The 17,075-nt window shown below is 44.7% G+C and overlaps 1 protein-coding gene across 3 annotated transcripts in view; it reads right to left on the reverse strand.

The window, feature by feature from the left end:
• TSHZ2 (teashirt zinc finger homeobox 2) overlaps window positions 1-15,775 on the reverse strand; it is a 207,152-nt gene extending 191,377 nt beyond the window's left edge. For 2 of the 3 annotated variants that reach the window (XM_074553867.1, XM_074553866.1), the window contains exon 1: window positions 15,609-15,775. In XM_074553867.1, coding sequence (XP_074409968.1) covers window positions 15,609-15,648 — 40 coding nt within the window. In that variant the 5' untranslated portion in view covers window positions 15,649-15,775. The remainder of the gene's footprint in view (window positions 1-15,608) is intronic. The other variant, XM_074553868.1, reaches the window with a different exon arrangement.
• Window positions 15,776-17,075: the final 1,300 nt, after the last annotated feature.

Genomic DNA, 17,075 nt, shown 5'->3' on the forward strand with positions numbered 1-17,075 from the left:
TGGGGCCTGATCACTCCTTGGGACCCATTTATAAAAGCAGAAGGTGGCACACAGCCATGCTGGTGGCCCTGCAGCCATGGTTCTAAAGAAGTGTGACAGTGAGTGACACATGGTGACTGCAGGGCTGGCACACCCCGGCCCTTGCAGCACCTTCTCCCCACGGGCACAGGCAGCTGTGGTACCCACGTGCACACACCCAGCAAACCAGCAGCCCTTTATCTCCCCTCAGCAAGGCCTCTGCTCCTGGAAAACCACTCACTTCAGTCCAACCATGCCTTTTTAGCTAATTGGCACAGAGAGAAGCAGTTAAATGTAACAGAAACCAGGGCTTCCAAAGGAAGATAACATTTTTCAAGCCACGATTTCTATTGCTTTTTATTACCTTTACCTATGGTTTATATGACAAGGGGTCAGAGAACAGATGCAGATGCTAGACTGGGTGGCTGAGTAAATGAAGTCAACTTCTGCAGAGAAATGCAGAAGAAAGTTAGAAGACATGAGTGAATTCACTTCAGTAGCCAAATGAAGTTTTGACTCACTGCTGACTCAAGTAAAATTCCACTTTAATACACCTCCAAAGCATAACCTCTTCTAGATAAAACAACAGTAATCCACTAACCAAATACACAGAAGAGAAAGGGAAATTCTGAGTAAGAGTACAAATATGAATCATTATTCTGATAATGTTTTTGTTATTATTTTTGCAGATGAATCTGAAAGCTCTTAGGACTCAATTAGGTTACCACAGCCAATAAAGATGAAAAGCAAAAGCAAGGCAGATCCTTTCTGCCTAGACACCATGGTGATGGGCACATCAGAAATGAGGTAGATTAGATAGATGAAGTAGACAGACACATCTAACTGTCCTCCAGTGCACTCATTTGTTTGACAGCCTGGAAAATGCCAACATTCCTGGGATTAAATGAAAATAGAAAATTGCATTTTCACTGCAAAGTATACATGGAACTTTCCTATGTCAGATTCTCTTTGTTAAAATAAACCAGGGTCCAACCACGTCCTCCCAGAGTGACCAAAGCACAGTAAGATAAATGACACAGAAACCAAGGCACAACCAACTGAGAGCCCTTGGGCTGTTACCTTTGTAGCCAGGTTTTAGGGGAGTGATAATGACCTGCACACACGTTGAGACATTAATTTTTTCCTGAGCTCAACAGCACCAAATATCCTAAACTGCCCATCTTGCATTGCTGTCTTGATATTGTAATTCTTTTATCCACGACTTCCAGCTGCTTTACCTTTATGGGCTGGTCAAACAATTTTTGTTCTGTGGTGCCTTTTCCCCCAAAAAAGCAAAGGCAAATATCTTGGATGCAAAAAATACAGGAGAACACTGAGTGGAGTGGCTGTCCCCAGAGGCTGCTGGGCCAGGTCTGTCCCTGTGCAGCTCTGCCCAGCTCCCGGAGCAGCACACACACACAGTGACACACAGCTCACACCTGTGCCCACACTCCATCCTTGCTCCAGGACATGTGCTCCATGCAGAGCTGGCAGTGCCCACCCAGCCCTGGCAGCAGCGCTGCTGAGCCCGGGGAGCCGAGCTGAGCCACATCCCGGAGCTGCCGGGGAGAACAGCATCCAGCTCCTTGTGACAGTTTTCCCCACACAACATCACAATCAGCCAAACACACTTGTAATCTACTGCAGCTGGTGTTTCTATAATTGATAGAGATATAAAAGCCCTTTTTGCTAAAGTTGTACTTTTGTATTTTTTTTTTCTTGGGGGAGTTGTGAGAAAGCAGCTACAAAAAGCAAGCTTTAAATCTCAGATAATGTAGCTCCCTTTAGAATCCCGAGCTTAAAGCGAGTAGTTACGAGTTTTAGCAATGCAAAAAAAGGGAGCTAAAAACAAACATTTATTTTACTTGACGTAGCAAAACAGTGGATTAAAAAGTTAAATCAATGTGCCGTCTGAATGGTTCCTGCTGTAGCTGCAATTTCAAATGAAATAAGAATGTTATAAAAACTCGCCCGTATTAGGCACATTTGGAAATGTCTCCTTGTAACTGTTCTTTAAGTGTTCTGTCTATGAGCACTAACAGGTCACTGCGCAGGAAATGCAAAAATATGTTACATTTTAATCAGGGCATATAAAACACTGTCTAGAATGTTACATTGCCCTTGGGAATCTGAAGTAAGTAGAGGAACTTTTACAAAGTCCAGGTCACTCTCCCCATTACATCACTGTTAAAAAAAAAATATTATTAGGTTACATTACAGAGATGTCATGTATTAGAACTTTCCCAGTTGCAGGATGATGGCTAAGAGATGCTTATTTCCTTGGAGAAACTCGTAATCGTTCCCTTGCTCCCCTGCTCATACTTTGTATATTGGAAGTAGTGCATTTTAACTGAATCAAAATGTTTCCAAACAATTATAAAGAGAGAGGAGTAATATAAAAATGAGACTGTTCGTATACTCACAGCAACAACAAATTTCAGCACTTTTACCCTAACACACACACACAAATTGAAACTCAGCCTGGCTGCACCTCATAGGTGATAAAAAATGAAAGAAGGGATTTTAGCAGACATGTTTGGGAATGATTAAGGTAAAATGTCCCTAATCCAAGCAAATGGAAACCCAGATGTTGATGGCATCATAACATTCCTCTCTGTTCCTGCAACTCTTTCTCCACATGATTTACATTTGTTTAACCCAAATCACAAGTTTGTAAAATCCTTAATAAGTTCACCAAAGCAGCAAAAGAGTAATGCAGAGATGACTGTTTTCTAGATTAACATTCTCAAGATTTTAGTTATTTAATGCATAAATGCTGGAGGTGACACAAACCAGTACAATAACCTGAAGGCAACCTGCTCTGCTGAGCCTGATTCGAGTTTTGTGGCTGACTTTCAGATACAAAGATCAGATTTATAGGAAAAAACTCCCATAGGGCAGCAAAGAAAATGAAATAAAATAATATTAAATAAAATAAAACAAATCCCTGTCTCTGAGTAAAACCTAAGTGAGAGGCGCAGGGGCCCAGGGCAGGTACCCACACAGCGACCCAGGGACCAGCCCTCCACCATGGGCATGTTGGGGCAAGAGAGGAGCTCTCAGACTAGCAAGCCTTTTATCTGCACAGATATCTGTGGTTGAAACTCCTGGCAGGATTCTTTGTGTTGTCTCTGAGCTGCTTTTGTACCACAGCTCCTTCAGTGCCCAGAGTGCCCACGCTCCCTTCAGCCTGACCCACCCCGGCCATGTCAGGCCTGGCGCCACCACTGACCAACCCCCCGTCCCACACTCCAGCACCTCCCAAACACACCAAATATATCAAATATATCAAATATACCATTGCCACACGTTCTATATGAGGTCACCAACCTGTCCATGCGCTGCCTGAGCTCTTCCACTGTCCTGTTGGCTCTGCCACCCAAGGGCAGCCCTGCGCCTGCCCGGCACCATCTTCTCCTGGTTCCCGCACTAGGAATTGAGATTTTCCTCCTTTCCACTGGGTTTTGCACTTTTTCTGAGCTGCCTGCACCATGCCTGTGGATGGGATCTCATCTCTGCCATTCAGCTGACAAGGGGGGCACAGCTCTGGCCAATTTTAAGGGGATTTTTTGACTTTTTCCCCACTGAAGAAGGTCCCGCCTCACGCGCGCTGGGCCTACCGCGCCATGGCGGCCCCTCAGGCCTGGCGCTGCCAGCCTGGCACGGCCCGGCAGGGTTTGTCCCAGCTGGGCTGGATGGATTTCCTGCACAAACCTTTCTGTCTGTGAGGTGTGGATGAGCACAGGCTTTGGGACAGCGTGGGAGTGCCACGGGTGCAGCCACACTGGTTCCCACCCAGGCCTGACCGGGCAGGAGCCGCCGGCCGTGCTCCCGGCACAGCCTCACGGTCACTGTGGTGCTCTACACTGACCAGGCAATAAAGTCATGCACAAGAGTTTACCCATTTGCTGTAGATATTTGATAATTTTGTGCTTTCTGCCCCTCTTGTCCACGTTCTGTTCCCTAAATCTCTCTTGTTCCTCCCTCAAGGCTGTGCTCCAGCTAAACACAAACAAAACCTTTTCATCATTCTCCTTCTGCTCGGACCCATGGCTGCCCCTGCAGCCACTGCCCTACTTATCCCCAGCTCAACTGTTTTTTAAGGGAATGTAATTGAAAAAGAGAAACCAAGAACAGAGCATGTGTGGTGGGGATGGCATGTTGGAGAATGCTGTGTCACCTTCTAAAAATTCTTTGGCAACAGCAACTTTTAGGTTTTATAAGTCAGACAAATTTGGGTGGATTTTCTCAGGGAAAGCAGAAGATATCTCTGAAAAATGTTCACGTCACTGCCAGAAAGCTCAGTGGTCCCACAGCTTTGAAATAAACCCTGATGAACGTCTTCTAATTTTTTGCCAAATAACATCCTACCCTAAATTACAGGAAGAACGTTTTAAGAAAGAAAACACAGATTTTAATAATGGAAATGGTCTCTTCGAGCAGCTCAGAACTGGAAACATTAGAACCACTAGAAATTAAACTTCTCAACAGGAAACCCCAAACAATCTGGACTATAAGAACTGTTGAGTCTATAACACAGAAGTTATTGCTGCCATACCCTGGGCAATCCAGTGCTCTCACATCCACACAACACTGCTCTAAAGGATTATGCTGGTTTTCTGTTCTGTTCAAGATTTTCCCTATTTTTTTCCCTACTTTTGCTATCACACATCTGAACTTTTACTACATTCAAGGCCTGCCAGGCAGGTGAAGATGCTGAGCCCTGGGCACCAGTGTTGGCTACATGCCCTGCCCTATTTACTGTACCTTGCCTCTCCAGTCTGAACAGCCCAGACAGAGAAAGAGCTCCTCAGACAAAAAACAAAACTAAAAAATACATCTGTAATTCCAACCACAGCAAAGGCTGATGACTTGTGCTGTCATATTTGAGCTGGTTTTTTTCATGCCCGAGTAAAACAATAACCAGGCCAGGCTGAAAATCCCAGGTCTGAGTCCCTGATTCACTCAGAGCAGCCCTTGGCCATAAATTTCAGCACTGCCTTAAAAATTGATAGAAACTCTTTTTAATCATCAAGTATTCAGGTGCTCATTACTGATATATACTTTAATGATGTGCCTTTAAATTTTGGTCTAGTTTTAAAAATACAGTTTCCTCAAATTCCTTACTAAATCCAAGCCCTGTAATTTTGTTCTGGTGCTTTTTCCTTTCTAAGGTCTGCTTGAAACAAAAAATTTAAAGAGTTTGCTCTGCCAGGTGATGTTTTGTTAGCTTTTGACAAGAGAAAATATTTAATCCCTTATATTTTTTTTCCTGCTCTGAATATTAGTTTAATTGTCACAAATAATTAAACTCTTACGAGCTAGAGACATCTTCAGACATTTTGACAATACATATTAAGAGACACTTTAAGGCAAATCTGCACAGATCGGCTTTTATTTGTTATGCTAAACGATGATGCATCCTGATTGCATTTGTTCCTTATTTGTGTGTGCAACAGGAGACGTACTGTGAATGATCTGTAAGGAATAAAATGACAGTATTTGACAGGCTAGGAAATGTCTGGGCAAGGATACAGGAGAAGGAACCCTGAGAGGGCATTGTTTATGGAGGGGCAATGGGGAGAGACATTCCCTTCAATCTAAGGCAATGAAAGGCGCCAACAACTAAATTACAGTTAATAACAGTAAGAAATAAACATAAATTACATATACAAGGCTCGAGCTCAAGGACTTTGGACCACTAAAAATATATATTATTATATCAATTATCAACGAGAGACAAATTCCCATCCTGGGAATTTGCATACGAACTCTAATAACCTACTATTCAGAAATAGAGGCAAGTATTAATTTCCACATGAAAAGGAGCCACGGGAGAGCCTCCCAAGCCCCCAGCTCTGGAGGAGAAAGCCCTACCTGGTGATTCAGCACCTCTGCTCAAGAGGGTAGCAGGTGGTCTCCCAGGTAAGGCAGATCAGCCCCATATTACCTAAGATTTATTCAGAGTTCCTGTCAATATAATGGCTGAAACAACCATTGCTGAGAGGTAATATGGTGTGAAAATAAACATAAACAACACTTAATGAATCCAGAGGCGATTACCTGCACCATATTTCTTCTATAGGCAATACATACATCTCCAGTCCAGGCAAACAACATAAAAGTGCCCCTGATTGAGGCCCAATTCCAGTTTACACAAGAGAGGGAACTGAGGAAGGTCCGTGGGAATTTGGTGCTAAAGGCTTTTGAAAATTCAGGTCTCTCTTTAGCTGCCCATGCAAGGATTTAGACCCCCTAGGACTGCAAGCTGAGCCTCAAGCTCCATCACCAGAGAATTCCAACCTCCTCTGGCAGTCTGGGTGTAGGAAAATGTGTATGGCCTGTTCAGCTGCAATTACACCAGGTTTTACACATTTCTCAGGGCAATGCTTTATAGACAGTCACATCCAGCTCTCCAAAGAAATGCAGAACAGTTTGTGGGAAGAAAAGGAACAGGAACCAAATTCTCTGCTCCTGAAACCACTGACCAAAAACCAGAATGTCAAAAACTTGATTATTCTGTCTAAAACTCTTGCTTAGTCAAGCTCCCTTGGCTTGGTAGAATGAACAGAGCTCTGCTTTCCCAAGCCATGAGCCCTCCCATTTTTGGGAGCTCCTGGCCATGAGCAAAGTGCCCCTTCCACCAGCACAGGGAATTGCATGGGAGGGATGGGACTGCATTTCCACCTTCCCCAGGCTCCCAGCTGGGCTGTTCCCTCTTCTCCCCAGCACAGGCCAGGGATGCCTTGAGCTTCCAGCCCAGACTTCCCTCCTGGAAATGCTCTGATGATAGAAATGTGATCTAGTACCTCGAGCAGGGAACTGGGACAAAACGCTGCTTGACCTTGAGCAAAGCAGGTAAAACCTCCTGGGTTCAATTCGCCTTTCCGTACAGCTGAGGGGAAATATTCCACATCCTGGGGGTTATTCTGAGGAGTATCAGCAAGAAATCCACGGAAGAAAGGTGCTAAGTGTGAAGAAATATTGCTCTGCTGCCTAACAAAGGACACAAATACGAGCAGGATCCACGCAGCTAATCAAAAGCACTGGAAAGCTTTTAATTTTTTTAGCATTTAATGCTACAGATGATCAATATAACTGCTTAGCTTCTTTCTCCTTTCCCGTGTTAATTTAATGCTACTTGTACTGTGCTTATGTATGGCACGACACGGCTGAAAAACACATAAAAAAATAATTTTGGTAGACCAATACAGCAGCTGGTGCAAGGTTTGTTCGATACAAAACATAAAATCATAAAAGACTCAGCGCTTTCCTGTGAAGTCCACTCACCCTGTGGGGAGCAAATGAGTTCTTCCTATATGTACAAAGAAAATTGCAGACCTTATAAATTGTGCTGGTGATTCGCCGTGCAATTCACACAAAAAAATATTTATATATGGAAAATTCAGAGTAAAATCTCTCTATGAAAAATAGAAATTACTTCTGTCCAAGTGCAGGGCGAGTGATAGAAATAAGGTTGTTGTCTGCACACAACAAACTGCATCAATGTGCAGATTTTCATTCCAATCTCCTCTAAGCAGAGTTTCGCTAGGAAAAAAACCATCTGAGCTATTAAGGTATTCTAGAGAATTTAATTATTTTCATTAAAAACAAGAACTGTAAGCTGCTCCTTTTTTCAATAGGAATTCTGCACCGATTCCACATAAACAGACCCAATATCACTCCAGCAAAGTTGCTTTGGGAATATGTAACAGCCTTTTTTTAAGTTATGAAAGCAATATTGGATGAGATTTACTACAATTTAAGATAAGTGGGTCTTAATTTTATATGAACAGAGAGACTTAAAAAGCAGGAAGGAAGAGTTCCAATTATATTGTGCTGGAATATCAGGCCCTGTGCAAAATTGCCCCTTTTCTGTTTTACATGCATAAAAACAAGCACAACAGGCTTTTCAATTAAATGAGTCTTTTGAGAGAGATGCAGGAAGAGCCAGCGAGCTCCTTAAAACTTTATTGCTTTTTATCTTTGTCAGGTAGGGCTGTGAGTTGAAAATGACCTGTTCTTTGCAGCACACAGTCCTTCCTGTGAGCTTTTTCTTCCTCTTTGACCCATCACTTTTAAAGGTTTCCCAAAACGGGAATGAGAGGCTCGATCTGGATTAGTTTTCCCCATCTACTCCGTAGTTGTGCTTTTCCACAGCCATCCAGAGCTCAGGATGTTTCCCAGAGTCTCTTTAGCATTGGGAGTAACTTTAATGAGCCTCAGTATCATTAGAGGAGAGCAGTTTACAGAACACAGGGAGAAAAGACACAGAAAGGAATAAGATACAGCTCTAATAGATACAAGCCATGGAGATGAAAGAACGAAGTCAGCATCTCATTTGCATTAATACAATAAAAATACAGCATTAATGTTGCTAGTTGTAAATTTTTTTTCAATAAAGTTCAGCCTGATTATATCTGGGAAAAAGGTAGGCTGTGCATTCCTCGTAGTATGTATCCTATAAAGAGCAGTTGCTGCCTATTAACTTTCTAGATTTAATTGCCACTAAAAGCAATCTCCAGGAAACTTCAATTGAAAGTCACTCCTCAAGAACCGATGGTCTGAGCTCTCAGAACTGCTTTGTTTATGGCAACACAAAGCCAGAGCTCCAATTCACCCAGCTCCACTCCATCATTATGTTCAGTATTTTGTTTACTGATATTATGTGTGTGTATGTCTATAATTATACACCCAGACACACACACACCAGTTCATCACCAGAATCAGGCAAAAGCAATACTGCCAACCTTGTTTATACAGAAAGCACAAAGCACAACCTCAAAAATCATGGGACTGGCTGAAAATGATGGGAAGTTAAAAACAGTCACTCTGAGAATCAAGGCATTTTTCTTCTGCTTAAGAACTTCCAGCCTGCTTGTTTTCAAGCTCCTCTCCAGAGCGAGCAGTTTGAAATAAATTTCCTTTAAAAATGCATATTGGACACTTGCATAATCATCATCAGGAGCTGGAGGTTTGAAGAAAATAAACCCTAACAAAGGACTTTCAGGGGACACCACTGCTCACAGCACAGTTCTAACATTTGGGCAAAGATTGGTGCAATAATCAAAACCTGCTCTGAAGAACCGAGCTCTCCAGGTGCATCCCTCTCCCAGACAGGCACTTTCCTCCCCTCCTTGCAGGTATGGAAGTGTGCATGCCTGAAAAGGATCCGTTTCTCAGACATTTAGGGCTGTTTGTTCTATTTAACTGTGGAATTTTACCAGTACTTGGGACCATCAGGCGCTGCACGTTAGAAACTCGGTATTTTTCACAATCAGATCCTGTCATTTTGAAGCTATTGTTGTGCCTTTCTTTTTCCTAGGGCAAAGGGGGAAAACATTTCTTTTAGGGAAACAAAGATTCTCTTCATTTTTCTAAATGAAACACTTAATGCAACAATTAGATCAGAAGACCAGTTTTTCCACTTCTTTTTTTTTTGCCTGAGAAAGCTCACAAGGTAATGGATGAAAAGCCAGCAACAGTTGAAGAGGGATGTGTAAATCTAATGGGAAACACTGTGCTTCTGTGATGCTTTTCTCCTTGAAACCTTAAAAAATACACGGTTTGCTGTCAAGGTACTTCTGAGTTGCAGAAGCCGTTATTATAACACGGTAAAAATTACCCTGTGCCAACAGCCTCGAGTGAGAAGCCACCTTAATGAGAAATAACTGCTTTTAGCCCCTAAAAGCACATGGAACTTTCAGGCTTTGGATTTGCAACCCCATTTTCAGGCATTTTCTCGAGAGCTGCCGCCCCTGTGCGCAACATGAACACTGTGCCTTAAACAAGGTTTTTTTGAAAGCCCATCTCACCTCCTGGTACCCAGAACCAGCGCTCAGTAATTAACACAGAGCACGGAAACGTGACTGGGGAGGGAAGTTGGCCGAGCAAGCAGAATATCTCAGTCATCCAGCCTTCAGGAAAGAATAGCTCACTAGCGTTAGGAACAGAAGTTCCAAGCAGAACTGGCCCTGGATTCAAAGCTGAATGGAAGAATCTGGTCCCTCTTCAGAGGCAGAATGCTTCTCCAGGAACAGATATACTGGATTTTGTAGCTGAACAGCCCAGAGTTACACAGACAGTCCTGCCACAGGCCAGTCACCCACTGAAGCAAAGTGCTGAGCAAGAGCTGCTGAACTGGGCCCACTCTCATGTAAATGATTGTAATTAAATAGGTAATGAAAAATCCCTGCTCTTGCATGAGTGAAATGGAAGATTTCAGCTCGGAGTGTAATGTGGTTCCACTTGGCTCCTGTATCAGATTGGGAGACAAATGAAAATGTCTCTCTGCTTGCGTGAGCACGCTTTGGAGGTAAAACTTCACAAATATTTTCATTTTGCAGAGAAGAGGGAAAAACAAAGGCTTATTCTAGCAGCAAAGTCTATAGGATCCCACCTTTTTAAGGCAGAACGTGGCACACACATCTCAACCCGAGAAGCATTAAACAGAATTTGAATAATTTTACTTTGCCTCTGCTAATAATATGTCATCCAGTGGAAGAACCAGGCCTTATTCTCCCTTCCACCAGCTGACATGATATTTTTTTTACATTTGAGCTCTTAAGATCTGCACAATAGCTTAACACAATAAGTGTTTAGCCTCTGGTTCCAACTGTAATTGATAGAGCACAGTTCCATTCCCTCTGCTGCTGCTAAGTTGGGAATTGCAGCCACAGCAACTGACAGCTTTTTTTCCTCCACGAGTCTGGAGTTGCTCTCTGGGAGTGATGTCCTCATCGGGATGGGAAGGGAAATGACGGCAGAAAAGCTCACCCTGGCCCTGTGCTACCGAGGGACTCCAGGGACCTCTGCCAGGGGAGACAGCTCCTTGAGGTGGGTGATGAAAATGAGAGCAAAAATCAGGAGGAGAAAGCTCCGGCAGGAAATTTCCCAAAGGCTGCCGGTTTGGAGAAAATGGGCTTCTCAGAGAGCACGGAGGAGGGAGAGCAGTTATGCACCAGAATTTCTGACAATGGACACGCTTTCAAAAGTGCTGTAAAATTGTGTCATTTGCTGATGGAAATGTCTTTTGTTTCCCAGTCCCGGGGGCTGAACTCTGGGTGCACCCCGCTCTTCAGATAGTGGGGAGATACTGGGCTCAGATAAATGAGAGGAAAATTGAAATAGGGAAATGGGCACTAAAATGAACGTGATTTCAAATTGTCCCGTTCAGGCCTGAGTTCTGACACGGGAAAAAAAATTTCCGAGCAGCTCTGGGCTTAGGAGCCGACTGCAGAATTTAACGCAGATGGCGACTAATTTTGGTGCCTCTTTAGTTGCAAAAGTACCTATTTTTGAAGATATTTAATTAACCAGGATTTAAAGGCTCCTCTTGTTTGTGAACACCTTGGCCTTTTTGTCATCTGTCAGCATTGTGATGTGCACTGTAAGTGAAGGGTTCTGAGGCATGAACAGTTTAGGTGGTTTTGATGTGCAGTTGCTTTTCTGGAGGATGTTGAAACAAAACAGTGCTGCCATTTCTACAGTTTCATTCAGCACTGCTTCCTTGGAATCTGCTGCCATTGCCCCTGTTATAAAGGATACAAACAATCCTGGAACAGCCACAGTGCTCCTGGATACATTTATAGAGATATCTGGCTGCCTTTCACCATAGAAATACAGGGAGCAAGCCTTGCTGGTTATTTACTCTGCTCTCTGCACAAGCAGAATTTCACATTCTAAATACAATTCTGGTTTAAATAACCTTTCCTACTAAGGTGCAAGCTGCAGCTTTAAAGAACTCCCTGCTCACCATCTTCTGCTTGCTGCTCTATGAGGACTCTTCCAAAAACAAACCCGTGTTATTCTACAGCTCCAGTAAACAGAATAAATGTCCCTGAGACCTGCTTCTGCTGTACTTCTCCCCAGCTCTGGTTGTTAGCTAGTCTGTCGGGGCTGAGACAGAAAGAAAAGAAGAAATACAAAATTTCACCCGCAAAGGGCGTTAAGTCCAGATTCCTCTTTGCAGGCTTTAGAAAAGCAAACTACCAATTCATGATCACAAAATAAAATATGCACATTTAAACAAGCTGCAGGGGAAAGGAGAGTTTAATCCAGTGAAATTGTGTTTGAAAGCTATTTCATACCCCTAGGAATAAAATCTGAATAGCAATTCTGCTTTGCTTCCACCCTTTTTCCACCCTCCTGTTAATATATTACCATTTGTTATGGAATCGTTACGAGACTTTTGCCCCAGACGTGGCTGCATTTTGCTGAGGATTGAAGGAGTTTGTGGGCCTGAGCCTCCTCTTGCTCCCAGGAGCAGCCAGGACTCAGTGATGCTTCAGGGGAGCGATGTTTGATTCGCACCTGAGCGGGGAAGAATCGGGCCCCGTTTGTAAAGCTTTGGGGTGAGAGCCCCAACACACACGGGCTGCTTACTGCAGACACAGGTCCCATCCTAAAGCTGCCTCTGATGGAAAGAGCTGCAACTCTCTGCCTCAAGAACTATCGACTTGGCAATGATGCTTTCAAAAAGCAGGGATGATTCAGAAAAGGTTCGGCCCTGCGAAGATCAAAATGCGTTTGACATCGTTTCGGTGTTGATGTGAAATAAAGTGGCTCTAAAAGTGTAACCGGAGAGCAGAAATCCCCATCATCACACATAAATAGTGCCCCATTTATCCAATTACGCTCCCTTGTTTCATTACAATGCTCTGGAATATATTTCTTAGGAATACAAGGCTTAAAATTAATAATAGAAAAGGACAAAATTGCCACGTATATTTCTCTAGATAGATTTTCATCTAACAGCAGGACCTCACTTCTGATTCACTCGCTGGTTCTCTCTAACCTTTACATTATTCATTAATCAAACTCGAAACCTGCTTTCAAAGTCAGTGCATGGCAGTAATTATTTACAGTTGTGCATAGTATTTAATTTTAAGCAATGACAAAAGCAGACATGTCCAGAATCATAAGGCTTATCATTTTTCTTCCCTCGGAGGTGAACTATCTGAAGAAACTAAAAGTTGCAAACTTCTCCTCAATATCTCTGCTGCCATCAAGACAAAATGCAGTGCAACTGATACCTTTGAACTTGTACAACTAAAAATAAATAAAAGTGAAAATTAAGTAATATATAATGTATTAACTCCTTTAAATAAAAGGACTAAGGAGCTTTGCTATCAGCCTTGATGAGAGATACATTTCTTATTGCACAGTCTGTCTCCTGTCACTTTGAGGTATTTTTCACCATACAAAACAGAACCTCAGTGTTATCCCTGAAAATGAAAGTCAGTTTTAAGAACTATACACAACAGGCACGTCTGCTCTTTGAAACTCCCCCCTACCCCCCACAAACAGACAAATACAACTTCAAAGCAGGAGAACTATTGCAAATGTATAAACCTACTTCAAATAGTTCTGCTGGCTGAAACTGGACTGCATTTGCAGGATTTTGCTCACCTGAAACAACATTGATCTGAGGAGAAATCTAACCAAAGAAATGTACCACTGAAGAGCAGTGCACGTTTTATAATGAGAATGAGAAAGGAGAGATCTAATTGTGGTCATACGAGTTTCTCCCTTGTCACTAAGATCTTAAAAATGCTGTAGGATCCTGGATAAAAACATCTCTTACTGTATCTCAGCAGGGAAATCCCGGGAAACAACAGCACGGGCTCTGCTCGCAAAAATTTACTTACTGTATCCTATGTTTCTAAAAAGGATTAGAAACATAGTGCCCCTGCCACGAAAAGATACTACACACATTCCAAGTGAAAATTCTACTTTGAAACCCAAATAAAATGAAGCCTCCTGTTCCTGACAGAGAGAAAAAAGGAGCAGCTCTAGCACTGTCACTGTGCCGATCAGCATCCATGAAAAAGCAGCTATTTATTTATCCTGCAAGTTGAAAATGTGAATGCCTTATCCAGATCAAACCTCTTGGTGAAGAAAATAATAATAGCGACTCTGACAGCAGAGGCCTCCCGAATACATATATATATATATTTATATATTTATATAAACATGTGTATTTCTAGCAGAGCTGTTATTTATGGCGATCGCCGTAAATTTGGGATCTTTGCCTGCCAGGAATCCCAACCTGCATAGGTACATTATTCACTGGGCACGTCCCAAAAGCTCCTGCCTGCAGCCCATTGTCCTGCACCCAAGGAAGTGCAGCCAGAGCTGAGAGTTGATAAAAGTTCTGTGTGTCCCAGTTTCTCTGGGGTGACATTTCCCCTGCGTGGATCCCAAGCACTGCTTCACAAAGTTTATCCAAGTGTGCCACTAAACTTGCCCATACGTTTTGTCCCACATTTGCTGTGCTACACCCAGGAAATACTCACAAGGGCGAGGGAAAAATTTTGAACTAAAGACATCAAATATGTGTTTTCTTTAAAGAACTAATCCCAGGAAGGACACAAAGGGAAAAAAAAGGGAAAAAACCCGCCTACATTAAAAGCCAAACAAGATAATAATTGTGCATGTCTGGCTAAGAGAATCTAGAGGGCAAGCCTTACGTCATTGGCACTTGGGTTACCATGGTGAGTGATTTATTGATATATATCAAGAATGAATAGATCAAAGGCAGCAAGATGACAGGTGATCAATCAAATGTCAAATCAAAGCTGGCAATCAACTGGAAAGCTGATTTTTCAGTGGGTGGGTCTGGCAGAAGAAAAATGAACTTCCATATTGCGCTTCCCAGAAACAAAACCCCACCACACTATTAAAAAAAAAATAAAAAGCAATTAAGGAGCCTGAAAGAAAACTCTTTGAAAAGATTTACTATACAGACCCACTCGTCTGTTTCTTTTTCTTGGCCCCCAAAAGAAAAAGAACACCCTACAATGACAAACAAAACACTTCCAAAGTTGCAAACTATTTTCTTCTGTTAAAAAAAAAAAATAATAAATTGCAAAACCACTTGGCATGTGCAAATATATAAACTCGGCTACGAAACAAAAGAAGGATTTGATTTGAAAATGTGGATTGTCTTCTAACAGTCAGAACGTTTCATTTTATTTCCTGTTGCAATTTTCACCACTGATGATCAAAGGCTGAACTTCCCCACCGGGTTCATCAGCAGAGAGAGTCCCTGTACTATTTCAGGCACACACAGCGCTCTCTCACACACACACCCGGCCAGAACTGCCATCAGAAATACGGCGAAATAAAAGATTAAACACCCCGACCCACTTCGCGAAACACACGGATCCAAAGCGAAAGCCACCGGGAGGGGGGAAAACCAGAAAGGAGGGAGGGAAAAAAAAAAAATAAAAATCTATCCTAAAGCGAAAAGCGAAGGGAAGCCCGGCTGCTTTCGGTTGGGGCAGGGGGAGAAGGGGCCGGGGGAAGAAAGTTGGGGGGAAAGTTTCGGGCGGGCGGCGGAGCGGGAGCGGCGGCGAGCCGGGGGCAGCGGCGGAGGGCGAGCGGAGCGCCCGGGCACAGCAAAGCCCGGCAATGAGCGATGGAACGGGCTCCTCGGACTCACGGAGGGAAAGGGAGGGGGAGGGGGATAAATAAATAAAGATCCAGCCCGGAAAAGCAAGGGTGACCCTAAATAATAATAAAGATGGGGGGTAGGAGTGGAAGGAGTGGAGAGACAGAGGCTGTGTAAGTGGATGGCTTCTCCTTACCTGCAGCCCGTTTGGGAGCTTGCTGTTTCCTCCTTGGCATCGCTCTACTTTCTCCAATCTCACTTCTGTCCCCAGATCCGAGAGCCCTGAGTCGCTCCTGAGCCGTGTTCCTCTGCCTCTCAGCTGCTTCCCCAGCACCCCCCTCAAGCCTCCCCTGCCCCCCTCCTTTCCACTTCACTGATAGGAACCTGTTTGGTTTTTATTTTATTTTAGAGATCTAGGTTTCTTTCTTTCTCTTTCTCTCTCTCTCTCTCTCTCTCTCTCTCCCTTTTTTTTTTTTTTTTTGGTTGGCTTTTCTTTTTTTTTTTTTTTTTTTAACTGTTGCAACACTTGCTTTGCTTTGATTCAAACATCCAAGCTCAGGAGCAAATGAAAGGCGCCCACAGTGCCAGAGAACGGTAATAAATAAATAACAAAATAGATCTGTATATATTAAAAAGGCAGCTCTGGAGAGACTGTGGGGCTGGCTGCTTCCTCCCTTCCCTGTCCTGTCCTCCTCCTCCTCGCAGAGCCGTATGGCGGAGCGGTGCCCGGGTGTGCGCGGTGTGTGTGTGTGTGTGCGTGCGTGTGTGTGCGCGGAGCGCCGCAGGTTCCGTGCTGTCAGATGCCAGGCAGTGAGTGATATGGGAGCGGACAGGGAGGCTCGGGATGGGAGGAAATGTGGGATCCGCACACACACGCGCGCACACGCACCCCCGGCGCGGGCACACGCGCGCACACGCGCTCACACACACACACACACACACACGCGCGCCCCGCACACACACGCGCGCACACGCACACACAGGCAGGGCGAGGCGATGCCAGCGAACATCGATCCGCCGAGCAAACTGAACATTAACAAACTCCTCCTCCGCGACCCGATGACAGGAGGAAATTTACTCCGCGCAGCCGGGCGGCAGAGCCGTTCATTAAAGAGACAGGGCGCCGGCACCGCGCCCGCCGCCGCCGCCCCGCCGGCCCCGCGGGGACACCGCTCCCCACGCGGGGACACCCCCTCTCCAAACCCCCTCCCCATACAGGACCATCCCCTCCATATGCGGGACCTTCCCCCGCACACGCGGGACCACCCCACAGCCCCACCCCGGGGTGACCCCGGCCCCGCAGGATGCGCTCCCCAAGCGAGGGCGCTGCGGGCAGCCGGGCCCGGGGCGCTCCGTGCGATCCACCCGAGACAGGGCGGCTCCAAGGGAAAAGAGGGATTTGCAGCAAGGATCCCGCTGGGCGGCCCGCGGCTGCCGGGTCACCGGGGCGCCCCTCAGGTGTGCCCGGGGCTGGGGATCGGGTCTGGGGAGCAGGGGATGCTCCCCCAGGTGTTCCGTCCCTCCCGTGGATAGCCCACTGCTGGTGACCAGGTCCCTTCCCTGCCCAGGGTGTCACCCTGCACCCTGAGGTGTCCCAGCCATAGGAACATGAAGGGATCAGAGGGTTGGACACCGAAGTTTGGTGAAGTTCGGGTGAAACCCC

This window comes from Zonotrichia albicollis, chromosome 17 (assembly GCF_047830755.1).
Source record: "Zonotrichia albicollis isolate bZonAlb1 chromosome 17, bZonAlb1.hap1, whole genome shotgun sequence".
NCBI classification, from domain to species: Eukaryota; Metazoa; Chordata; class Aves; order Passeriformes; family Passerellidae; genus Zonotrichia; species Zonotrichia albicollis.